Here is a 25,775-nt window from a genome sequence, read left to right on the forward strand (position 1 = left end):
ATTGGTCGGTGTGTTTCCTGCACCGCTGAATGAGTGCCATAAAGGCTGGAAAAGCTGCGCCGGTTAAAATAGAAGCGCTCCGTCAAAATTGTATAATTGTCAATTATCTATCGGTTTTAGGTCAACAGGGGCTGATGGCTTTCAATAGCCACCCGAGCTGCTTCAGAGCTGACCTGAAGCTGCAGCTCAGTGGACCCGAGCATATACACAAACTTAGGTTTGTAATCCAATTCTGAAACCAGACAAGAACATGGAAGATGTAAGTTGTTGTCATGACTGTAAGCTGTCAGGGAAGAAAACAAACATTTAATTTAAGTTTATTTCTCTAGCCCAAAATCACAAATTTGCCTCAGAGGGATTTCCAATCTGTACACGTGACATCCTCTGTCCTTGGACCCTCGCATCGGCACAGGAAAAACTCCCTAAAACCCCTTTTAATAATAATAACAGCAGTGGATATAATGGAATGACAGTAAAAGTATTAATAGTAGCAGTAATAGCCAGGATCATGGCAAAGGTATAACCATGATCCATGGATTTAAATGTAAGTTACAGTAATATGAAGCAGTTACAAGCTGATGATCATTCTGATTTAAAAAAATATTGATCCAATCAACACTTTAATTTGATTTCAGATTAACAGTCACATTAAACCTCACAGCTCTGATTTACCAGAACTTTATTATATTTATATTTTACCAGTGGTGCTTATGTTTACTTATATATTTTTTAATTTATTTTAACAGTGTGTCGCTGAAGCGGCGTCATTTATCCAAAAGTCAAAACAGATGTTCTGAGCACGATCAAGAAAAGATCTCACACACTTTAACATCCCACTTAATTAAAACGGCAACGTACTCGAGGTACTGTGCCCATAAAATACCATCCGTCACTGTCCAAGACCTTGCGAACAGTCTTGTACAGGCCACATCCAGTCATCCTGTGGGCACAGACGGGGCAGCTGATGGTGCACTGCCCTGTCTGTGCACCACCGCTTTGTTTTCCTCGGTGACGGCCATGAGGAAGATAAGGCTGTGATGGCCGATTTCTTCTTCTGGTCATGTACCTCTTCAGGTGGTCCATAAGACTCGCTCTGTGACTTAACTCTGCAGTTTAGATGACTTTCTTCAATAAAGTGCCTCAGAACAGCATATTTATCAGTTTCATGATTTTTTTTTCATGAATACCTGATGCTTTCACCACTTTACTGCCTAAAGGTGCATTTTCACATTTTCATGAATACCACTTTAATGACAAAGGTGCATTTTCACATTTTATGCTCTTAAGACATTTCAGGCGGAGGCCAAAAGTGGATTTTTTTTAATTAAAGAAAGCATAGTTTAGATGATTTTCTTCAATAAAGGGACTTGGAACTTCATATTTATCAGTTTGATGATGTTTTCATGAGAACCTGATGCTTTCACCACTTTAAAGCCAAAGGTGCATTTTGACCTTTTATGCTCTTAAAAGACATTTCAGGCGGAGGCCAAAAGTGGATTTTGTGAAAGAATACATAGTTTACTTGATTTTCTTCAAAAAAGTACATCAGAACAGCAGATACTACAGTTTAATACTATTTTTGTCCTTAACTGGGGACTTATTCACCATCGGACTATTTAAGTTGAATGAAGAAACTTTGGGACAGATGGATCATTGGGCTCAGGGTACAATTTGTGAGTGTTGAGCTTGTTTATTGTGTCAGAGTGTAAGTGATAACCCCTCGGCTTTTGTTTGCTGTCTGCCGTCCAAGTCAGACGTGATGAAACCATCAGCGTTTTATTACATAATCCATTTTGACATAACAATTGTCATTACTAATTTGTTGTGGTATACTTCAGTCAACTGAGGTGACAGGTTAGTGAGTCCCTGAAATATAGTGCAACACAATAATAAGTTCATACAACGACTTACTTACTGAACACTAGGTGATCCGTCCAAACTTATTGTAGTTACAAAAGAAGATTAAAGCAAATGACAAATATTTGACAAAGTCCACATTAGGGAGGGTCGTTACAGTCCGGGCCAGGAGGCTCTGAGGTTGAGGAGAATCAACACGTCACAGGCAGCCAAGCAGTAAACTCCCAACTCGTTCAGCGCAGACTCTGGTCGAGGATCCCCTGCACTGGCCCAATCTGTCCCTTCCTCCTCTGACTCCTTGAGGAGATTCCTCAGCAGAATAGCAGAGCCCACGTTAAGACACAAGATGATGCACGCCTCCTTAACACTGTGGGGGGTGAGGGGAGAAAATATCTTAAATACACATTAAGGGCTTTGTTTTACTACTTTGTGTATTAGTGTCTGTAGATTTCTCCTAAATCCACCAAAAGTTACCATTAGATAATTTAAACATAACATTTCAGAAAACTTGTAATACAAAAAATATTTTTCTTAATGTCAGTAATCTACTGGTGATATCAGTTCATTTTTTTACCCTATTCACCTGTAGTGTCTTCAAAATGTCTGTAATTTTACAAAACATATCTTTAAAGGCCTAAAGGAGATTTTCTCAGACTCTGATCCAGAAAACTCCACTTCAGTAGCTCTTATATACACCAAACTTTACAATTTCATCCTTTCTATATTCTGAAGGTTTTTACAGAGGGGCTTGTTCACATATCATTCATAGCCTCATTTATACTACATTTTATTACTAAAAACATGGAGAATATGTATTTTTTTATGTCTGTTGACAGTATTTTTTCATTTATGGAGTGATAAAAAGAGATCGTAAATTCCCTCTGTAAAAACCTTTGACTCATTAGAGTCAAAGGTGACAGTATGTCAAGGTTTTTACCTGGCTTTATCCAATGTTCAGATTTCTGTTCTGGAAACATATGCAAATCTGCACATATTTATTAAGATAATGCCTCATTTGCATATATAAACATACTTTTTCAAAGAACTTGTAAGACAAAAAATAATTTGTCTTAATGTTAGCAATCATATGGGGAAGTTTCAATTAGTTATTTTTACCCTATTCACCTGGGGTGTCTCCCCTTAACAGATAACATGTTTTTTTATAAATGGCAAATAACCCCATCACCTCCAGGAAAGAGCTCCTCGGTCCCAGGTGTTCGCAACAGCAGTTATAACATTTCATGAAGACCAGGTGTTATCAATATTGAGACTAAATTATAGTATAATTGTATGATGGCTATTCAAACACTTTGGATTATTACCCTGTTAATTGGTGGAGTCGTCCCTGCACATACAGAGCTAATCATTCATCAACAGACATTACATATAAAGCAGGTTAGGAGAATAATCCTCATGTTCTCAGAGCGCGATCTCACTGAACTGACACATCTATCTGTGGTGTGGTTCTTCAGGTCTGTTCTCATCTTCTCTTTCGTTTTCTTATTACTTGTTACTATTGTCACGGCGACAGGAGACGCACGTCTTTTTAAATACCTCCAATACTGGACTGATGCCGCTAATTAGTGGAATAGATTGGCTTTTCAATATTTTTTTTTATGGATCTTGAACATGAAAATTGAGGCCATGTGTTGATGCTTGTTTTGTATTTCATGAAAGGTTTTTGATTAGTGGCATTTCAGTGCAACAAACAAATTTAAATATGATTAATGTTTTGTTTTTTTAGCTGTAACTTTGCTACACAACACTATTCATTTACACGTTTAATTCTTGTGTATCCCTCTGAGCTCTGATATCCTTGGAGGATCAAAATACTGGCATAAAATTATATATTAACTAGTGCTGGGCAACGATTACAATTTTTTAAAATTTAATCGCAAGATTTCTTTACGATTAATCGCATTGTTATGGCAAAGTTCAATAATGAATTCAAAAGCAGTGTATTGCGCACTTTTATTTTAAAAGTACTGCTATATGAACAAAAGTGCAATAACATTTATTTTGCAAACACTTTAAACAAATAAGGTGCTTTTTAACAGCAGCATTCCCTTTACGCAGTAGCAGTTAAAATACAGTTATGATTCTGATAATACATATTCAGCCGGTGTTCACAACTTTATTTTCATGTGTGTAATAGATGCAATTTTAAATATACACCTTGAAAACTGAAAACCTATCTGTCATGTTTTTTTCCTTTTTTTATGTTTGATAAATTCTCAGTAGCGATAACTAAATGATATGCTTATTATACATATTACAAACATAAAAACTTTAAAAAAAAATTTAAATTAATCATTTATTTTTTGGTATTTTGGTCAGACACATGCAACGCTGATTACCGTAATATGTGTGGTATTTGTTATAAATGTACGTTGGTACATAGAGGGTGATAAGAAGCTGTACCTGGAGGGGCTTAGGACCCAGGGGAATGTAGGTGAAGCATGGAACCTGTAGTCTGTACCCTGGCAGTAACCTGCATGAGGAAGTTATGCTAATAAAGAGTTGCAGTTAAGAGCAGTTTGTTCCCACGTGCTTTTCATTTAAAAACACGACAATATGTATTTTGATATTGTCACGTTTGATCCTATAACGAGACGATCGCGCGTGTGTGTGTGAGACAGGAGGGACCGACGGTGACGGAGTAAAGGGGGGTTCCGGCGGCAGCAGCAGCAGGAAGTGACGCCACACAAACACAGCTGTTCACTGCTTGCTGCCCGGTTGTGTTAAAAATGTCCGCTTAATAATTTTTTTTAAAACTGCGTTAACGCGCGCTAAAATAATTGTCGGCGTTAATTACTGAATGCGTTAACGTGATAATAACGCGTTAACTTGCCCAGCACTAATATTAATATAATTTTTCACTTTCCACTTTAAATCTTTTAACCAACTTCTAGCAAATATTCATTAATTTCCTGAATTGGAACCCTTTAAATGCTAGTTTGTTTATATATTCCCTTTGACAATGGCATTATGTATTGGCATTTAATGGGTTCAAATTCTAAAAAATAAATGAATATTTAGAAGTGATGATAGGACAATAATATGAACATATAATATGTCTATGACAATTTTTTTATGCAGATATTTTTGTCCTCTACAGACATCAGAGCAACTTTTTTTTTTAAAGTGAGGCACAAGGGTTCAGGAAGCACAGTGCAGATTTCTCAACGGAGAAAAGAGGTACACACACACACACACACACACACACACACACACACACACACACACACACACACACACACACACACACACACACACACACACACACACACACACACACACACACACACACACACACACACACACACACACACACACACACACACACACACACACACACACACACACACACACACACACACACACACACACACACTTACTGCTTAAAGAAGTTCTCAGGTCTTTTGCAGTAGTGACCAAACAGAGGAAATAGATTTCTGGTCATGTCGAACTGAAGCTGAGCTGCCCCACCTTCACTGAAATGATTAGACAGGATCACCTGATGGAGAGACATAATGACATGTTTAGACAGTTTCATTGTAACTACATGGCAAGACAAACCACTGTCTTTTTTAAATTTATTATTATTTTTATTTTTTTATGAGTCGGGAAGCAGACAACAAAGTTTGACTTTACTTTATATGTTAGATTAAAGAGAAATGCAGTCCCCTCGTCCTAAATCAATACTAGAATAGTTCCTTGTTTTATAAATGAAGCAGTGCACCAGTTGAAGAAGTGGCAGTGAGTGTGTTGGACCAATCAGCGACGGTCATCCCTGCAAACCCCACCCTGAAAGATACTGTACTAGAAAGTGGGGGGTTAATTCACCCTCAAAATCCCTTCGACACCTTATATTCTCTTTTATATTATGTGTCAGTGTAAAATGTTGCGGTATCTAAACTGCCCTCAAAAAGCCTGACTGTGTGATATCTACTTTGTGGTGTGTTTTTATATGCTTTCACGAAACACAAACAGTCCGATGAGGTTGTAATGCGTATTCATCTCTTACATCCTGGTAGAGGATGGTGTCGAGTCTCTCCGCCAGACCCTGCCAGGCCAGTTGGAATAGAGAAAGACTCAGGACCTGATGAAGGTTTAACAACCTGTCCCTCACACACAGCATCATGGGACATGCTGAACTGGACAGGGTCATGGTGGACTGGTCCTGTTGGGGTGGTAGGGACAACCACCTAAAGAAAAGACAAAGTAAAGGCAAGAAGGAGAATAAATCAGTGCAAACCGTTATTCTTTGGCCTCCGTGTTTAGTAACATTAGCAGAACAAGAGCTATAGAAGAATAAAATAATCTCTCTTTAAAACAATGCAGGCAAAAGCTTAGCAATAATTAGGTTCAGAATGTCATTGCTCCAAGAGTTGGTTGCCAATTTCTCAAAATGGTTGCCAATGGCAACTTGTCAACCTTGCAACCCTTACTGTCAAACGTTCAGCTCAGATCTGAGTCAAACACCACACCAAGATTTCTTGCTTGTTGGTTTAGGGTATGTTCAAGGGAATTTTGCGACTAGTTTTTCTCTCCATGCTTTAAAATATATAACTAAAATTTCAGTTTTATCCTGGTTGAGCTGAAAAATGTGGTTTGACATCCAGACATTAATGTCTAAAATACATTTAAAAGGGAATCAATTGGTCCTGTGTAAAATGTAGGGACACGGCCACGTAAAGTTGTAAACTACGGAAAGAGATGCCATGTCTATTGATGACATGGCATCTCAGAGTAAAAAGGTAACATATAGATTAAAAAGAAGTGGACCTATAATAGAGCCTACACGCTTTGAGGAAAACCAATTTGTTCATTTTTCACTCAACTACCACAGTTTTTTTCCAGTTGTTTTCCCCCAAATCAATACATTGTAAGTTTATATGAGAGCACTATACAAGAAGACTGCCACTGCCAATGGCTGAGGTAATTTGGCATGCAGATGAGAGGGCACTTTTGTTGCTAGTGTGCCATTGGTTAAGCCAACCTTAGTGCCTACTCCTAATTTAGGTTTAGAGACTGTTTCAAAAGATGAGCCAAGGCAACTGAAAATAACGTGATACAATTGCATGATCCAAACTGGTGTTAAAACTCAGAGGTCTTGGTAACTCCATCTACAACTGGCTATTTTATTTTTGACAGGCAGCTGCCGGATTATGAGAATAGGTAATCCACACGCATCTACAATAACTCTCAGGACAGGCCCACAGCAAGGATGCTGTCTGGGTCCACTACTGTAAAAATAACATTTCTTTTGACAATCAACACTTGAAATGATGAAGGCACACGACTGTGCTGCTAAACATGACAACAATAATGTCATACAATTTTCTGATGCCACCAGATTGATTGGACTGAACAGAGACAGTATTGAGTGACAGTGATGCCTATAGAACCATAGTGGAAGACCGAGCCCGATGGTGTCATGACAACAACTTAATTTCAATAGGACAAAATGAATCATTGTCGACTTTAGAAAACCCAGAGGGGATTATATTCCTATTTCCATATACGGGTCATCTATTGAGATTGTTGACAGTTTTAAATTCCTGGGTTTGGAACAGAACAGAAAAAAACTAAGGAGGACTATAAAGATAGCCACTGAAATCATTGGCACAGAATTACCACAGCTCTCCCAAACATCTGTTTACATTCAATTGACAAGGCCTTCTAGCAGCAGTGGTAAATGTGACCGGAGCAAAGAAGGAAATCAGGTGAGGAACATGAGAGATGTCAACAGCCATTGACAAAATACTAACTTTCCAAAGACAGATGATTCCTCTACAAAAGGCTACATGTCTGGTGTTTTAGAGGAATCTCATGGACTGATGCTGCCCTCTGTAGAATGTAGCATTACAACTAGGGGTGTTAATAATTAACCTAACACTAGGATAGGTTAAATGCAGAGGCTAAATTATTCCACTGTGTGACAACAATTTGACATCGATTTGCTTATACAGACTCTGAAGTGGTTGTATTAATGAACTATTTGTCTGAGACCAGGTTGTAAAAGAGTATGAAAAATGTGCCAATTTATTAAAAAGTTGATCTCCTGGAAGTATATAGCCGGCTCTCTTTATTAAAATCACTAGCATAGAGTTCATATCTGTCCTAATATAGTGGACTCTTCATGGATTTAAGGACATAATTAAACAGGACTGGTGGTGTAGTGTGAAGTCAGCACGAACTGTTAGGTTATGGGACTCACAGGGATATAACTCTGATATTACTCATGGTAAGTGTGACATGTTTTCAACGAAACATAGTGTAACCATGATAATGCAGCGCCATTTTGGGGTTAAAGGTGATATGATGTCAGTGCTTGTGGGTTATGTTTTTGGGAGTGTGGATTTAACGGCAACTTTGGTGTGCAGCCAAAAAAGACACGTGTGCTGACTTCGTTAATCCCGGCGCTCCTACACTAACCTATTAAAACATAATGTGAATGGTACTCATCAACAGACCGATGTCTTACCTGTCTTGTCCGTACGGCTTGGCTTTTTCCGTGATTTCTCTCATGGTCCATTCAAGAAGCCTTCCCATCATGTCTCCTTTCAGTCGATCCAGCAAAGCCAACAGGCCTTCAAACAGCGAGCCCTCCAGAGAGGCCAGGCGACCCACTTCCATCACCCCCAGGCCTCCCAGCACCACTTCCTCGCCAAGTGAAACCGCTGCCTGCTGCAGCTGCAGGAAGAACTGAAAATGAAACAAAGGAACTGGTGAACACACAACCCTCTTCTGGCCGGTCTCTGGCAGCACTGTGCAGCTCGTTTCTCACATGAAACTTATAGGGCTATGTTTTTGTGGCGGAACAGAGCACAAAGCATAGCGCTCATCCTGACATGTGTCCTAGTTTTCAAACTGTCAAGTACTGAAGGCTGGCATTGAACCCTTGATCAATTGAAGTATATGGGAGCCACGTGTAACAGCAAAACTATATCAAAACTTGAGTTTAAAAACTCTCGTGCTGTATATTCCAAGTGTGTTTTATCCAGTCATATGCTCTACTTTCCAAACACATGCATCCCCACTAAAGTCTTACTATTTAAAATACTTTGGACTCTCCTCAACAATGAGACTGTTTACAGAAGTATTTCAAATTTTAAGACTTTAGCTAAAAAAGCATGTGTTTGGGAAGTAGTGAGTTTAATACTGGATAAATGCTTAAAAAAAAGTTGTGTGAGAGTCTGTGAACACATTTTTTGCTGGTAACAAAATTTAATTTAATTTATTATACTATATTGATCCCTTTAAGGGGGAAATTTGTCTCTGCATTTGACCCATCCCTGTATATAGGGAGCAGTGGGCTGCCAATGACAGGCGCCCGGGGAGCCGGGGGTTCAGTGTATTGCTCAGGTACACTTCGACACGTGACACGTCCCAGTCAAGGATCGCACCGTTGACCTTCCGGCTCCCAGACAACCCTCCTAACCCAGTGAGCCACGGTCGCCCCCCCCCCCCAAAAAAAAAACCCCATTTACTTCAATTTATCAAGATTTTTGATTGACTCCAACTTTTGATTCTGTGTTTGCCGTGGAGGAATGTGAGAAAAACATTATTTTCAAGAATTCAAGAACACGGGCTGAGAAGATGATATACAAATGGTCATTTTGTGGGTGAAGTATTTTAAGCTACAGTTTCTGTGCTGCTGCTTGTGTTTAGAAAACATTTAACAAGTGTGACATCTTTTATTCAATGAAAAAATTGTTTGTAATATAAACAAAAACATGTTTTTCCTTTTTCAAAGTAGGCATTCACAAAAGTTGCATTTCGGTATTTGGGCACCAATACAAGAAACATTTCCCATCCTGCTAAGGAAACAGCATTTTCTTGAAGCAGCTTGATGTTCACACCTCGCCAGGGTTAGTTTGTATTTATGGTGACCAGACTGTTGCAACAAAATATATGTGTGAGATTTCTTTCTAAATTACATTACCGTATCTATTTGTATAATAGTGAGGGAATTTGACTAGACTGTTATTGTTTGACAGCATCTTTTGACAGTGACTATTTTATTTTAAGATGATTCGAATTCGTGATGAGCATCACAATGTTGTGATGCTCTGATAATCTACTGCACTTAATCTAACTTGGTTAAGATTTTCCTTTTGCATTCAAGGTTTTGAGCACAATTATAGGGGAACAGAACATTTTTTGTTGAAACAACTTTTCTGCATGCTCATTTTTCAAGCCCCATTTTGTTTGTTTTGTGACACTCACCACATTATCTCCCCAGTCTCCCAGAATGGTGGAAATGTAGTTAACAGCATTGAGGATGGCACAATAACGGGCACCCAGCGGGCAGCGAGACTCCTCCTTCATCACCTGGACAAAAAATAAAATAACTATCAACCACCTCTGTCTGTCATTTCTCTCTTGCCCTTATCTCTTTAAGAATTCTAATTGATTTAAAAGGGCTGACTGACAGCCTTAAACAGCCCACTTCAAAATATCCAAACTATCCATCAAATTTAAAATTACCAGCAGACAAAAATCTAGAATATCCCCATCACATTCATGCCAGGAACAGGATGGAAACTTTTTAACTAGAGAGGACGGTAACACTGATTTCCATCCTGGTGCTGATTTAAAGGAAATGTATCTCATTGTTCTGACATTATTGCTCAGTTAAAGCATTAACGAGAGGTCCACTGTGAGGACAATTCATTGTGATGTGAATTTCAGATGAAATGCCCAGTTCTGTTGTCTAACTCACCATAATTTCTTTAATCATGAGTTGAGTGCCTCTGTCCCTCTTCTTGACCATCTTTCCTTCATTACTTGAGTGTTTTTCTTTCAGTAATACCAGAGTCTCTCTGTCATTGTTACCTGGGTGAGTCGTATGCGGAAGTCATCCACCAGTTCTCTCTGTAGCCCCAGAAACTTGAGTTGTGCAGAAGGACAGGGCAAGGCCCGGTACCGCTCTACAGAATACAGCAGGATGACAAAAAAATAAAGACTTTTACTTAAAATGTTTTAGAAGCTCTAACAGCAAACAATACTATCCTGTATGCTTTAAAAGGCGCACTGTGACGTTGTTCACCACTTGTAAAGCTACAGAGTAATGCTGTTATGCACAAGTCATCATTTGTTGGTGATAAAAGTAAGAAACGCATCAATGTGCCTGTAAAAGGAAGGGAAGAAGAGGAGTGCTAGCTGGCAACATAAACAATGTAGGTTTCAAAATGTGCCAAACATTCTCTGTAAATGTTTTATTTAGGAAATTTGTCAGACCTTAGTTGCCTTTTTTCATTTGTTTATGGTAATTCAGTTCACAAACTAACAGTAAACAAATATAGAAATATTACAAAAACAGTACAGAATTTACATAGACAGACATACACAGAAAACAACAGGACACCTACACAGAAAAAAATACAGGTACAACATATAACCAAGGTACAACAATTCTTTACATAATGATATTTATTTATTGTTATTTATGAGGGCTTTTAATAGCCTTTATTTGGCTATAAAGTTCAAAGTGGTAACGCCGTTAACCTCGCTGAGAGAACATCATAATAGTACTGTAATAATATTAATATATTAGTGGCCTGTATCACCTAATGCAATCCAATATTACTGTGCAGTTTTTAATTATCAGAGAGATACCTGATTTTGATTTAATCTTTTGATGAAATGACTAATGTAGAAGATACAGCGTTGGCTATCGTAGTGTTAGAGAAAGATTGAGATGGCTGTCAGTCAGCATTGATCCTGGAGTTTATTCATTCCTCCTGATAGCACCACAGAAAACAGCCGACTGAACGGAACGTTAATGTTACATCCACAGCTATTAATAATGTTACGTCAGCAAACCTTATACATGCATGTTTTTGTAGTTTGTCTCAATTGTTTTGTTCTGCTTCTTGTCCAATTCTCAGTGGGCTTTCAATGTGTTTTTTACAAGAACGTTAGATAACATTACATACAGAGACAGAACGTTACTGAATGTAAGACGCAGATATTATCAATATTTCCAACTGAAGAGACAGTATACACCGGTTTACTGACTCCTCAGCCAGAAATATTGTGGCTACTATTTAATAGTGATGTGTCCTTGGACTGGAAATGGTTCGCGGGTTTGGCGTGCGATTCGAAATATAAGGGGCACGAAACGCAATGGATCCCCCCTCACATTTTGTGGACTTGGGACTTTATTGCGTGTTTGTTTGCAATCTATTCGAGCATCACCAATATCATTCATTTATTTATACAATTCCAAGCTTCACACACCAAAGCCATGGTGTCATTATAATCACTCTGCCTGTTTTACATGTATTGTCCACTTGATGACACAGTAGAGCAAATGAAGCCCATGAGTAAACCAATTGGATGGAAAGCTTCAATACTTCATGAAGCTTCATCTCGCCATCACTACTATTTAAGTGGTAGACTTACAGATTCCCCCCCCCCCCCCCCCCATGCCACTTTAAGTGCTCTAGCTACTACAGAAGAACAGAAAAACAAGCACCTGCTGTATTACATGTACAGTGGGGAAAAAAAGTATTTAGTCAGCAACCAATTGTGCAAGTTTTCCCACTTAAAAAGATGAGAGATGCCTGTAATTTTCATCATAGGTACACTTCAACTATGAGAGACAGAATGGGGGGAAAGAATCCAGGAAATCACATTGTAGGATTTTTAATGAATTAATTGGTAAATTCCTCGGTAAAATAAGTATTTGGTCACCTACAAACAAGCAAGATTTCTGGCTCTCACAGACCTGTAACTTCTTCTTTAAGAGGCTCCTCTGTCCTCCACTCGTTACTTGTATTAATGACACCTATTTGAACTCGTTATCAGTATAAAAGACACCTGTCCACAACCTCAAACAGTCACACTCCAAACTCCACCAAGACCAAAGAGCTGTCAAAGGACACCAGAAACAAAATTGTAGACCTGCACCAGGCTGGGAAGACTGAATCTGCAATAGGTAAGCAGCTTGGTGTGAAGAAATCAACTGTGGGAGCAATTATTAGAAAATGGAAGACATACAAGACCACTGATAGTCTCCCTCGATCTGGGGCTCTCGATCTGGGGCTCTTTAAAAATCAGACGATGTGATTTTCTGGATTTTTTTTTTCTCATTTTGTCTCTCATAGTTGAGGTATACCTATGATGAAAATTACAGGCCTCTCTCATCTTTTTAAGTGGGAGAACTTGCACAATTGGTGGCTGACTAAATACTTTTTTTCCCCACTGTATATGTTGAATGCTATTACAAAATAAGAGCGTTCTGACGGTGAGATGTAAATAAGCTGAGTTGAGCGGTCTTACCGGTGATGACCTGTAAAAGAGTCATGAAAGTCTCAGCACAATCTGGAGCCTTCATCTCGTCCATATCGCTGATATCTTTGTACTGAGAGCTCCACGCTCCCTCAGCCGACAGCATGGCGTCCATTTTCTCCACTGCCACTGTATACACACAGGGGTACAGGGTTGGTTCACTGCAGAGGACGTGTTTAGACACCGCATTTCTAATCATGTGACTAGTAGTATGTTTCTATAGTGTGATGTCAATAAAACACATGTCTGTGCCTCTGTTGACATGCTGATCTTTATTTATTTTAGCTTGTAATTTACTAAGCTGTAGAAAGATTTTTAAATGTTGTTGTTGTATTAAGTCTTTTTTTATTAATTATTAGATACAGCAATTCTATTTTGAATTTTAAAGTACAGGTCAACAGAAGCACAGCAGACTGAAGGCTTCAGTTTCTGTACTCCAAAGATCTTTTGTAAGGGAAGAACCTCCACTCTGTAATAACACTGTACACGTGTTTTTGCAGTTCCGACAAATCCAACATAGTGATGCATCTTCTCTCTGGTGGATTCACATTCAGTCACATTCTCAGAGTTTGACCTTTATTCATATCAAACCAATAAATTAAGCTGAATAGGAACAGGCCCTTCAGTATTTTGGACCTTCAGACCTTCAGTATTTTGATTGGACAGAACCATGAATATTAGAGGACTCAGGTCGGAATCAGGGCCAACAAAACTTGATCAAGAGACCTAAATAATTGTGCTGCAGGGAGTAAAAAATAAATAAATAAGGGAAGTTCGGAAGATTGAAGCAGATGCATGGTGAGGTAGAGCTCCATATCGGTCACAATTAGCTCATGACATCTTAGGCTCAATTCCTGAAATGAAGGCCTGATCAGCATGTAACAGCACCGTCAGTCCAAGTCAAGTCTGCAGAACCTGCAATCTTGTCGATGAACAAATTTACTTTTCTTTTCATCAATAATGCCACATGCAGATTCCAATGGTGAGCAATTCAACAGTAAAACAAGAATCAAAACATCTCAACCTGCTCCTCAGCACCTTCTTTTCACTGTTAGAATCCACTCAATTAATCCAAGCTGAATCTGTTTTTACAGCCACCCTTTTGTCCACATGGGTGAGTGTGGAGTAGTTTGTAATGTGTAATAAAAGAATGCATGAAAGAAACAACTAAATGAGCCTATACCCAGAATAGGGAATGTGACATAAAATGTAGATAGAGAACTATAAAAACCAATGCAATACGCATTTCCAAATGTTGCTTTCCAGAAGCAAAACTAATTTAAAAAAAACAAACAGACTATCATAATTACATTGTCATTGGTACAAGCACTCCTCCATTGCCACCAGGTTTGGAGTGATGCAGACGCTGTAGTAAAATTGCCACGGTCTCAATTTAATCCAAACATAAATTGCACTTCAACTAATAATAAACCGACTTAATAATAATGAAGTAACTAAAATATGCTTTTGACTAATAATCACACTAATGAGTGACATAACACTGTTCCGGACCCTCACACTTACTCTTCTTTTCCACAGTTAGCCACTTCTGAAGGATCGCGTCTTCGAGCAGGAGGTGGAGCAGACCGGGCAGCGCCGCATGATACGACTGGTTGCTCCGCAGCTCCTTCTCAAACTGCAGCACCTCCTCCACCAAGTGACAAAAGAGCACATCGTCGTACAGCAGCCTGGAGGCGTCACTGGCCACCTTCTCCTGAACCAGAGACAGCAGGCCTCGACACAGCTCCACCTGCACGCACAAACGCATGCAACACTTACTGTGCTAGAGGGAAAAGTATACCTGTATGAAAGCCCTGAGAGGGCAGTGAGAAAAAATAATGTAATGATCCATTTTCTGATCTTACTTGTTTTAACTGTTTAAGAGCTAAAAACAGGTTAAAAAAGGTTTTGCCAGGATCATTTTTCTAAGTTCCTTAAAAACAAAGTTTTTACAGGTGGGAAAAAAAGTTTTGTCAGGTAAAGAAATCACTTTTTTTCAGGTTTGTTTCAATTTACATAACTTAACACAAAAAACTCACTTTGAGAACCATTTGGAACATGAGGTAGTGGTGCACAGTTGAAATGCAACAAGAATGACTTGTCTTGACGAAAAAACAAATTTACCTGCCAAAACTTTTAAAGTAACTTAGAAAAACTATCCTGGCAAAACTTATTTTTCTCCACCTGTTTTACAAATCTCACTGGCCTCTCAGGGCTTCTGTAGAAAGGAGATAAAGCAGTCAGTTTGAGCCTGTTACAGCACAGCATACCATGGCACTGATGGGGGCCCCAGCTCGGTCTAGGATAGGTTGTATCTTTTCCTCCATGAAGGTGGAGCTGTTCCCCATCCACATGAGAACTTGTGTGAGGTACCACTCTGGCTGAAAAATGCACAGACAGATGAGGAGCTTTGCCAAAGACTTCAGACAATTTTCTACTATTATTTTAGTGTCTCTCTGATCTAATTGCCTCTCTTTCTAGAAGTAAAAATGACAGACATGTCAGTATCTATGGAAAAATACAAGTTATATAATAAAAAGTGTGAAATCAACATTCATAGAGTTCCTGTGTCTTGCTTTAAAGCATTTCATGGTGAATACGTTTTCTGTTGTTGTCCCAGGCTAAATATTCTTTGTATGAATTGAAATGTATTTATGATATATATATATATATATATATATATATATATACACATATATATATATACACATTCAATAATAATTCTGGTTATAATTACAATTCATGTATGAATGACCTACAGTACGTTTATGTGTCAAACCTTGCTAGGATTATACACAAAGTGAAGATAGTCCATTTGGTTTCACTGGTGTGTATCAACTTGAGGGTGCAAGTCTGACATTTATTTAAGTGTTTGCATTTGTATGTGTGTGTGTCCTTGAGCAAGACACTTAACCCCAAAATTGCTCCCGTAGGTGTGCCTACGGTGTAGAAATTTGATAGACTCTGAATTGTAAGTCGCTTTGGATAAAAAGCGTCTGCTAAATGACTGTAATGTAATGTGTGTGTGTGTGTGTGTGTGTGTGTGTTCGTGTGATGTGCGTTCCATTTGTGACAGACCTTGCTGAGGGAGTTGGTCTGTCGATTCCCGTAGAAATGGTATTTGAACCTCCTGCTAAGCGGCAGCAGCATGATCTGGATGGGCAGACAGAGGGGGGTGGCTTGGGATGGGGGTGTGGCTGGAGAAGCAGGCTGGTTAGGGGGGGCAACTTGACAAGAGGCCAGAGCCCTCTGGGATACAAGGTCATCACTGCCAGGGAAAGTTAAAGGAAACAAACACTGGACATCAAGTTGCAAATCAATGGACAACGTTGGTATCCACATTTTTGTCCAAAGCACTTTACAATTTGGTGATGTTGTTGCCTTATTGGTGCAAGTATCATGATTTTAGCATATGGGTCGGCTGCAATTTGCACATTTATTTCTATTATATTGTTTGGCATGTTTATGGCTGCAAGTTGCAGTGTGTTGTTCCAGCCATTTCCCATTTGTTCTATACCACAAATTGCATCTTTGAGGACAATAAAGTTCTCTAAACTAAACCGAATATTTGCCTCTCACTCACCCACACATCAGAAACTTGCCATCCCACTTTACTATGAACCAAAAATGTCAACCTGTAGGTGGCACTTGACGAGGGGATCATCAAAGTCACTGGGATACACTGTCTTGTACGCCATGAATGTCTGTGCCAAGTTTCATGGCAACCCATCTGGTAGATGTCAAGATATTTATTTTGACCATTTTGCCCTGCTGGTGGCCCTTGCTGAAAAGTATTCATAGCCTGATTTATACATTTTATCACTAAAAACATGTAGAAAATTGATTTTTTTTTTTTTTAAATGTCTGTTGACAGTATTTTCTGATTTATGGAGTGATACAAAGAGATATCCAAAATTCACTCTGTAAAAACCTTTGACTCGGATATGTCAACAACATCAAACAAGAATGTTGAACCTCGCTTTATATCTAATGTTCTGATTTATGTTCCGGAAATGTATGTAAATTAGCACATATTTAATAAGATAATGCCTCAAAGTCTCCTCTGCGAATCGCCACCTTATCGTGGTGGAGGAGTTTGAGGGGCTCAGTGATCCTGGGAGCTATGTTGTCCGGGGCATTAGCCCCTGGTAGGGTCTCCCAAGGCAAACTAAGAGCGGTTCAAAACGACCCTAATGATAAGCAGCCCACGGACTACGGTCACCTCGCCCGGACCAGGGAAACCGGGGCAAAGGCCGGGCCTTTGCCCATGGGGCCCGGTCGGGCTCAGCCCGAATAAACACCATGGAGCAGCCACCCTGTGGACCCATCACCCGCAGGGACACGCATCGGGGTCGGGTGCTATGCAGACCGGGCGGTGGGTCGGGCGGGAGGCCCAGGCATGCCGATCGCCGGCGACATAGACTAGCTCTAGGGACGTGGAACGTCACCTCGCTAGCGGGGAAAGAGCCGGAGCTGGTGCAGGAGGTGGAGCGATACCAGCTAGAAATAGTTGGACTCACCTCCACACACAACGTTGGCTCTGGAACCAAGCTCCTGGAGAGGGGTTGGACTTTGTCCTTTTCCGGAGTTGCCCAGGGTGAGAGGCGCCGGGCGGGAGTGGGGATACTCACGAGCCCCCGGCTGAGCGTCGCTGTGTTGGAGTTCTCCCCGGAGAGCGAGAGGGTCGCCTCCATGCGCCTACGGGTTGCGGGGAGCAAGGCTCTGACTGTGGTTTGTGCTTATGCACCAAACAGCAGTTCGGAGTATCCGGCCTTCTTGGAGTCGGTGGGAGGGGTCCTGGAAAGGGCGCCGCCTACCGACTCCATAGTTCTCCTGGGGGACTTCAACGCTCACGTGGGCAATGACGGAGAAACCTGGCGGGGGGTGATTGGGAGGAACGGCTTGCCCGATCTGAACCCGAATGGTGTTTCGTTATTGGACTTCTGTGCTTGCCACGGTTTGGCCATAACGAACACTATGTTCGAACATAAGGTGGCTCATAAGTGTACCTGGTACCAGAACACCTTAGGCCGGAGATCAATGATCGACTTTGTAATCGTATCATTTGATTTGCGGCCGTATGTCTTGGACACTCGGGTGAAGAGAGGAGCAGAGCTGTCAACTGATCACCACCTGGTGGTGAGTTGGATCAGATGGCAGGGGAACCGGTTGGAAATACCCGGTAAACCCAAACGTGTAGTGAGGGTAAACTGGGAACGTCTGGCGGAGGACCCTGTCCGGGAGGTCTTCTCACACATCCCGAGGGATGTTGGGGACACGGAATCCGAGTGGACCATGTTCAAAGCCTCTATTGTGGACGCGGCCGCTAGGAGCTGTGGCCGGAAGGTCATCGGTGCCTGTCGTGGCGGCAACCCGAGAACCTGGTGGTGGACACCGGAGGTGAGGGAAGCCGTCAAGCTGAAGAAGGAGACCTTCAAGGCCTGGTTGGCCCAGGGGTCTCCTGAAGCAGCTGACAGGTATCGGCAGGCCAGAAGGGCTGCAGCTGCGCTGCATGGGAGGAGTTCGGGGAGGCCATGGAGAAGGACTTTCGGTTCGCCTCAAGGAGGTTCTGGCAAACCATCCAACGGCTCAGGAAGGGAAAGCAGGGCTTACCCCAGGCTGTTCTCAGCAGGGGGGGGGGGGGGGGAACTGCTAACACGGAGGACATCGTCGGGCGGTGGAAAGAGCACTTTGAGGAACTCCTAAACCCGACCAACATGTCCTCTGCAGAGGAGGCAGCGCCTGAGGACCTAGGGGGAGGCTCACCCATATCCCTGGCAGAGGTCGCTGAGGTAGTTAAAAAGCTCCTTGGTGGCAAAGCGCTGGGGGTGGATGAGATCCGCCCTGAGATGCTGAAGGCGCTGTACATAGTTGGGCTGTCCTGGCTGACACGCCTCTTCAATGTCGCATGGGGGTCGGGATCAGTGCCCATGGAATGGCAGACTGGGGTGGTGGTTCCCATCTTCAAAAAGGGGGACCGGAGAGTGTGCTCGAATTACCGGGGTATCACACTACTCAGCCTCCCGGGGAAGGCTTATGCCAGGGTGCTGGAAAGGAGGCTCCGACCGCTTGTCGAACCTCAGATTCAAGAGGAGCAGTGCGGATTCCGTCCCGGCCGTGGAACAGTGGACCAGCTCTTTACCCTCGCAAGACTACTGGAGGGGCTCTGGGAGTTTGCCCAACCAGTCTACATGTGGACTTGGAGAAGGCTTTCGACCGGGTCCCTCGGGGGGTCTTGTGGGGGGTGCTGCGGGAGTATGGGGTGCCGGACCCGTTACAACGGGCGATCCGGTCTCTGTACGACTACAGTAGGAGGAAGTCAGACACGTTCCCGGTGGGTGTTGGCCTCCGCCAGGGCTGCCCTTTGTCACCGGTCCTGTTCGTGATTTTCATGGACAGGATATCTAGGCGCAGCCTGGGGGCGGAGAACGTCAGTTTCGGGGGTCTCGGGATCGCCTCTCTGCTATTTGCAGATGACGTGGTCCTGTTAGCCTCCTCGGATCGTGACCTCCAGCATTCACTGGGGCGGTTTGCAGTCGAGTGTGAAGCGGCGGGGATGAGAGTTAGCACCTCCAAATCTGAGGCCATGGTTCTCTGCCGGAAACCGGTGGATTGCTCCCTCCAGGTGGGGACGGAGTGCCTACCTCAAGCGAAGGAGTTCAAGTATCTCGGGGTCTTGTTCACGAGTGAGGGTAAGATGGAGCGGGAGATCGACAGACGGATCGGTGCGGCTGCAGCAGTAAAGCAGGCGCTGCACCGGACCGTCTTGGTGAATTTACCACTCGGTCTACGTTCCTACCCTCACCTATGGTCACGAACTCTGGGTCGTGACCGAAAGGACAAGGTCGCGGCTACAAGCGGCCGAAATGAGTTTCCTCTGTAGGGTGGCCGGGCTCAGCCTTAGAGATAGGGTAAGGAGCTCGGTCATCAGGAGGGAGCTTGGAGTCAAGCCGCTACTCCTTCACGTCGAAAGGAGTCAGCTGAGTTGGTTCGGGCATCTAATTAGGATGCCTCCTGGACGCCTCCCACTGGAGGTTTTCCAGGCACGTCCAACTGGGAAGAGACCCCGGGGAAGACCCAGAACACGCTAGAGAGATTACATCTCCCAGCTGGCCTGGGAATGCCTCGGGATCCCCCAGAATGAGCTGGAACATGTTGCCGGTGCGAGGGAGGTCTGGGTCGGCCTGCTTGACCTGCTGCCACCGCGACCCGACCCCGGATAAGCGGTGGAAAATGGATGGATGGATGGATGCCTCAAAGTTTCAGAAAACGTCTTAATGTCAGTAATCAACTGGGGATGTTTTATGGCGAGATCTATTAGTTCTTTTTTTTTACCCAATATTCCCCTTTAGTGTCCCCCCCAAAAGAGGGGGAACAATCAACAGACACGGACATTTCTAGACTGGTGCTGCTAGAAGACCGTAAAGCAGATGGAACTTCTTCCAAAGTACAAAGACCAAACTAAAGGATACGAGGTCTGCAGGGCGAGCAACTGCGTGACGAGCAGCTCCAGCTGGCTGTTGATCTCCTGACCGTTAGCCGTGGGCGTCAGTGACTGAGTAGGAGGGGAGATGATCGGCCAGTGAAGTTGAGTCAACACTTTCTCAAAATCGCTAGGAAATAATTGAAGAATATATCGTAAGAAGACACTGAACACAGGATGACGATACAGCGACATCTTTGCATTTCCTACCTGGCCAGTCGGTCTTTGATGATCTTGTGCCAGAAGTGAAGTGTCTCTCGGAGGAAGTCCTGGAGGTGACAACATCCGGACCGGTTTAGTCCGGCGTCAAGCGCGGCCATGTTGTCCACTGACCTTATGGCCTCCCACACACTGCTGGTCATCAGAAACTGCTGGACTGCAGCACTGCAGGCACAGTCAGCACATTTATATCACAGCACGATGTCAACATTTACAGTCATTGCGCATTTGATATTTAATGCCTTGGACCTCTACTCCACAATACTTCAGCTCATGCTTCATCTACGTTCTCCTTTCTCTGTTCACACATCTGTCATGTCCCTCTATATTTGTCTTCATCACTCTTCATTAACAGTACCTGAGTTCCTCAATATGTTGAAGGCATCGCAGGTATTTCACGTGTCTTTCTATAGTGTCCACTTGGTTGAGCGTCTGGCCGAGGTTGTCCATCCACGGCTGGGCCGTCTGTAGGTGCTAGAAGACGGAATAATGAATGAGACAAACAAGTCCTTAAACCTCCCAGAATGACATACCTTTATATTCTCTGTCAGAAATGGACCAGTGCTTGCTTCATCTCTCTGTTAAAGTCTACCAGATGATAAACATGATATTTGCTATGTGGCGTGTGAAAGGGGAGCTCAAAAGCCCTTTTTATTTATTCCTTTTTTGACCTGCATTGGAGAAGAAAAGTTAGCTACTTAAAAAACAACAACATGATGTTGGCATTTTATTGTTTTAGTTTAATTTGCTTTTGCTTTTGTGGTAAATAAGGTAATGATGAATGTATGACATTGCTGTTTTAAGAAGGCAGAACAATATTTTAATTGCATCTATACTGAATTGCATTCAATTCAGATTGGAGCTGTGCAGGGAAATGTTAAAAAAATTATTTTCTTTCTTCTTCATGTTTTCATGGAAAAAACGAGTTTGGCACCACGATGTCAAATTGTTAGCACATCCATTGAACCTTCACTGACCATTTGAAATGTTTTGCTGAATTTGTCAAATGGGCGGAAGCATTTTATGGAAAAACGTATTAATACCCAGCATTTAAAGTACTGAATAAAGTTACAGATATTTGTATTTGGGTATCAGCAGCCAACTAAAAATACTGTATTAACCTTAGTATTTTCAATGATATTCAACCTTAGGGACTTGAATGCAATTTATTTATAACACATAACCAGATGAAATGATTTGTAACAGACTGGTAGAAGCTAGTAAACACACGCTGCTGTCATTCAAGTCAATATCTAGAGCTTCTTCCTCTGCTCTCACAGTGGTAGCTCTACCTGGTGCAGCTTGTTGGAGATGAATCGCTCCCTCTGCAGCAGGTCCTCCAGGGAACACGCGGCCTCCTCGGCAGCCGACAGAGCTGCAGAAACTTTAGGAGGCACAGAGCTGGATACGGTCAGAACCTGAATGACACAAAGTATAAGAGCCATGGCTTACACAGGACACAGTAGACACAAACTGAGCTTGTAAATATGCATAAAAGCTGCAGTCTGCTTGTTAAAATGTTCTTTGTTTGATTGGATTCTACCGTTTGCCTTCGTATTAATGTAGCAGCGGTGGGTCTGCTTGATAGTTAGCATTGTAACTGATGGTGTGTGTTGCCGTGGTGATGGCGATTGTGTTTTTTTTGTTTCTGGGTGTCAGAAATGAACCATTAACAGAAATTCAATTCATTCAATTCAAGTATTTTCTGCAGTCTTCCTTATCATCAGGAGCATTAGTGAGGATAAGGACGGGTTGGCGAGCATCAGTGATGGAGTGGAGGGATGGAATCACCCAGTAATATGTGTAAAATATGATATCTGGGGTAAATATATGCTTTTTTACCCCGCCTGTCTGCACGTCCTCTCCGCGTGTGCACGTCTCAGCTGGCTGGGGCGCTGGAGAATCTCCCCCAAAGAGGCGGGTCTATGAAGCAGTTTAGCCAATGATGCTTTAATGCTGATTAAAGATATAAATGAGTGACATACAATTTAGCCAATCAGCTTCCCAATCAGCTTCCTCAAATAGATCGCATCTCTACAGACTACTCCTCCAAGACCCGTTTGAGAGGAGAACTTTGGCTGATAAACTGCAGTGAAAGAGCCGATATCAGATCAGCCTGACCTCACAATCAGACAGCAGACTAGCGGGAAAGGGAAGGAGTACATGTGAAGCTTCTCTACTAGCTGTGCACCAGACAGGTTTGGCTAGCTGGATGACGTGTATATTTGTATTTTATATATATATATGGGCCATTGACAAATAAGGCTTCTAAAAAGGTAATTTTAAAAATTATCTTCAAAATGGATGTAATGCATATTTTTGTGTCTGGAAAAATGTGGTGAAACAAGTCTAAGTTGTGAACCAACTTTTCATAGTATTTTAAATCGTTTTTAACTATTTTTTAACTTCACAGGCTAAAAAATGTCAGGTGGCGCAACCACATATTTATAAAAAAATATATATTTTCCTAATATTTATTCAAACTGAAATTTCTGACAAGTATCCCTTAGAGTGTCTACTGTGTCTAACACATCGCATTTTGTGGTTGTGTTTTATTTATATACAATAATTTTTCATAATTGCGTTCTCTTGGCCAGGTATTTAGTATATTTAACTTTTGATTTTACATTTAAACAGAGAAACATAATACAAATATTCAAATGAATACATTCGATAAAATAGTTCTTCACATCATATCAAGCAAAAAAAAATTCACTTTAACCTATTATTTATTGCTTTAAATTAATATTTTACCTGGTCGCACCACCATGACATGTATCAGTTGTGCCACCTGACAATGTAATCACAGGAAATATGCAGACAATTTGCATTTTTTTTTCAAATACAACAACATGCTTTTAGTCAACAGACTCTTTTTAAGTAAAATAAGTAAATATTTCATAGTAATCATGTTTAGCACATAACTGGAATAGGCAAAATCACAGTCGCTTCCGCCTGGGGTGTTGCAGCTTCTACCTCATTGTAGCAGCGCTTTATAGAATGAAATGATATATGTCATGTCATTGACCTATATATATATATATATATATATATATATATATATATATGTGTGTGTGTTCTATATTATATTGAATATTATTATATGATATATACATATATTTTATTATATTATACTGAATATTATTACATGATATATATATATTATATTATGCTGAATTGCCCGTGAGGGTGACAAAAATAAGATGTGCCATGGCACAAAGTGTTATTTACTGCTTTTTTCATGTTGGAATAAAGGTTAAATATGTAACTGCAAAGTAGTAATGCGTGTTTGATACCTTAATTTGTTTGCATTAAATCATTCTGGGATGTTTGCTGAAATTGATTGGATGTGGCACAGCCCTACCTAGAACATGTTCCACCAGCCGCCACTGCACCCAGGAGTTACAGCAGCTTAACGAGTAACACTTTTGTTGAGGAGTTAACATAAGCTCTCTTTTCAAATTCACTTGAGGGCAATTGAGCTTAAGTACACTATAAAGCACAAAGTGGTAAATACATGTTTTGCGTCAAATGTCAAAGCGGTTAGCTCACCTGTTCCTCCAGTACGCTGTTTTCCTCTCGCAGTTTTTCCAGCAGGTCGCCAACATTCTTCAGGGACTTCAGGTCGCTGCCGACCTCTTTCTCTAGAAAATCCACCAAATAGTCCTGTTGCGTCCCCGAATCTGCTGAAAAACATTCGCTACCTTGGCTGGTTGGGTAGACGGGGTCTAACAAATTGTCTGTCACTTTCTTCATCGTTTGCTCTGCAGCTGCTGTGGGCGCCGCCATCTTTGTTTTCTAGTGCAGTCAACAAACCTCCTGAGACGAGAGGGAAGCGCTCGTTTATGGTGCGTCACCGCGCTGCTTTCGGACGTGGATCGGTAGCTACACGGTATGCCTACGTTTGTACTCCTCGTCCAAGTGAAGCCTCGAATATAGAAACCTTGATACATGTGTCTCGATAACTCTGTCAACTGAAACGTGGGCTTTTGTAGGCTTGTTCCACCAACACTTTATCTCCGGGGCACACTGAGAGAGAAAACAAGCTCACATTGCGCACGTCGACACCGGATAGTCTGGCGACACGTCACAGACTACACGTCAACAAATCAGACTTCTTTTTCATCTAAATTCGGGCTTTTTGGTTGTACAGACTATTGCGCAGAATTTAACTTAAAAAAATAAACTCTTTGAGTCTTGACATACAATACCAAATTCAGTTTTTTTTGGTTTTCCGATGTGAGGGTTCCGGGACAGAGGATCTCGTATGTGTACTGTACAGATTGTAAAGCCGTCTGAGGCAAATTTTTAATTTGTGATTTTGGGCTATACAAAAATAAATTGAATTGAATGAGTCACTGATTTATATACTAATACTAATAATACTTGTAATAATAATAACACAAATAATAATAATAATTATTAGCAATAACAATAATAATAAGTAAGTATTATTATTACTATTACTATTATTGTGGTTATTATTGTTATTATTAAAATAACTACTATAATAACCCAAATATATAGGAAAAAAATCCTTGAGTATAGCAATACATTTAAAAATGCTATTGCAATGATATATTTTTATGTAAAGTCCATTAAATTAAGATTTATTCATGTTGGACCTAAGTACAAACATTTTTCTGAAACTATCCCTTGAAATATTATTATCACATTTTTAGTCCACACAAAGTAATCCTCCGATTTTCTAGGCTCATTAATCTGTGATTGAGAATTGCTATTCCAATAACCTTGCAATGTTTGAAAAAAATAATGCTATTATACTCCATCTATCAAATAGTAATAATTTATGAGATCAAAGAGCAAGTGTATGTTATTTTTGGTGGCACTTTAAAGATGATTTCACAAATGGCAAGCTTGTCCTTTTAAAGTTGTTGAGTTTTACTGCAAT

General features: G+C 41.2%; 1 protein-coding gene across 4 annotated transcripts; it reads right to left on the minus strand.

The window, feature by feature from the left end:
* Positions 1-1,303: 1,303 nt before the first annotated feature.
* On the minus strand, positions 1,304-24,873 carry rint1 (RAD50 interactor 1). 4 transcript variants are annotated; one of them, XM_076076087.1, is made up of 17 exons: positions 24,416-24,526; positions 23,618-23,654; positions 22,706-22,786; positions 22,156-22,281; positions 21,222-21,337; positions 20,855-21,028; positions 20,634-20,774; positions 16,240-16,429; positions 15,432-15,542; positions 14,686-14,911; positions 13,153-13,290; positions 10,702-10,796; positions 10,093-10,197; positions 8,348-8,568; positions 5,885-6,065; positions 5,256-5,374; positions 1,304-2,224 (listed from the first exon to the last, which is right to left on the minus strand). In XM_076076087.1, the coding sequence occupies exons 2-17, from the start codon at positions 23,636-23,638 to the stop codon at positions 2,011-2,013; spliced, it is 2,259 nt and encodes a 752-aa protein (XP_075932202.1). In that variant the 5' UTR covers positions 23,639-23,654; positions 24,416-24,526; the 3' UTR covers positions 1,304-2,010. The 4 variants fall into 4 exon arrangements, with proteins under 4 accessions (XP_075932202.1, XP_075932199.1, XP_075932200.1 ...); XM_076076086.1 differs by lacking the exon at positions 23,618-23,654 and adding an exon at positions 4,279-4,366 and having other exon boundaries at positions 2,087-2,224; positions 24,416-24,873; XM_076076084.1 differs by lacking the exon at positions 23,618-23,654 and having other exon boundaries at positions 24,416-24,868.
* Between the last annotated feature and the right edge of the window lie 902 nt (positions 24,874-25,775).

Source organism: Anarhichas minor, unplaced genomic scaffold, assembly GCF_050575085.1.
Source record: "Anarhichas minor isolate MPS153535 unplaced genomic scaffold, ASM5057508v1 ptg000055l, whole genome shotgun sequence".
Classification (NCBI taxonomy): Eukaryota; Metazoa; Chordata; class Actinopteri; order Perciformes; family Anarhichadidae; genus Anarhichas; species Anarhichas minor.

Excerpts from the sequence above, each read along its gene's own strand:
- rint1 (XM_076076084.1), bottom strand. The coding sequence starts at position 24,652 with ATGGCGGCGCCCACAGCAGCTGCAGAGCAAACGATGAAGAAAGTGACA. Across the intron at positions 21,338-22,155 it reads TCTCCAACAAGCTGCACCAG|CACCTACAGACGGCCCAGCC; the intron begins GTAGAGCTACCA and ends TCCGTCTTCTAG. Across the intron at positions 10,198-10,701 it reads TCCGCATACGACTCACCCAG|GTGATGAAGGAGGAGTCTCG; the intron begins GTAACAATGACA and ends TTTTTTGTCCAG.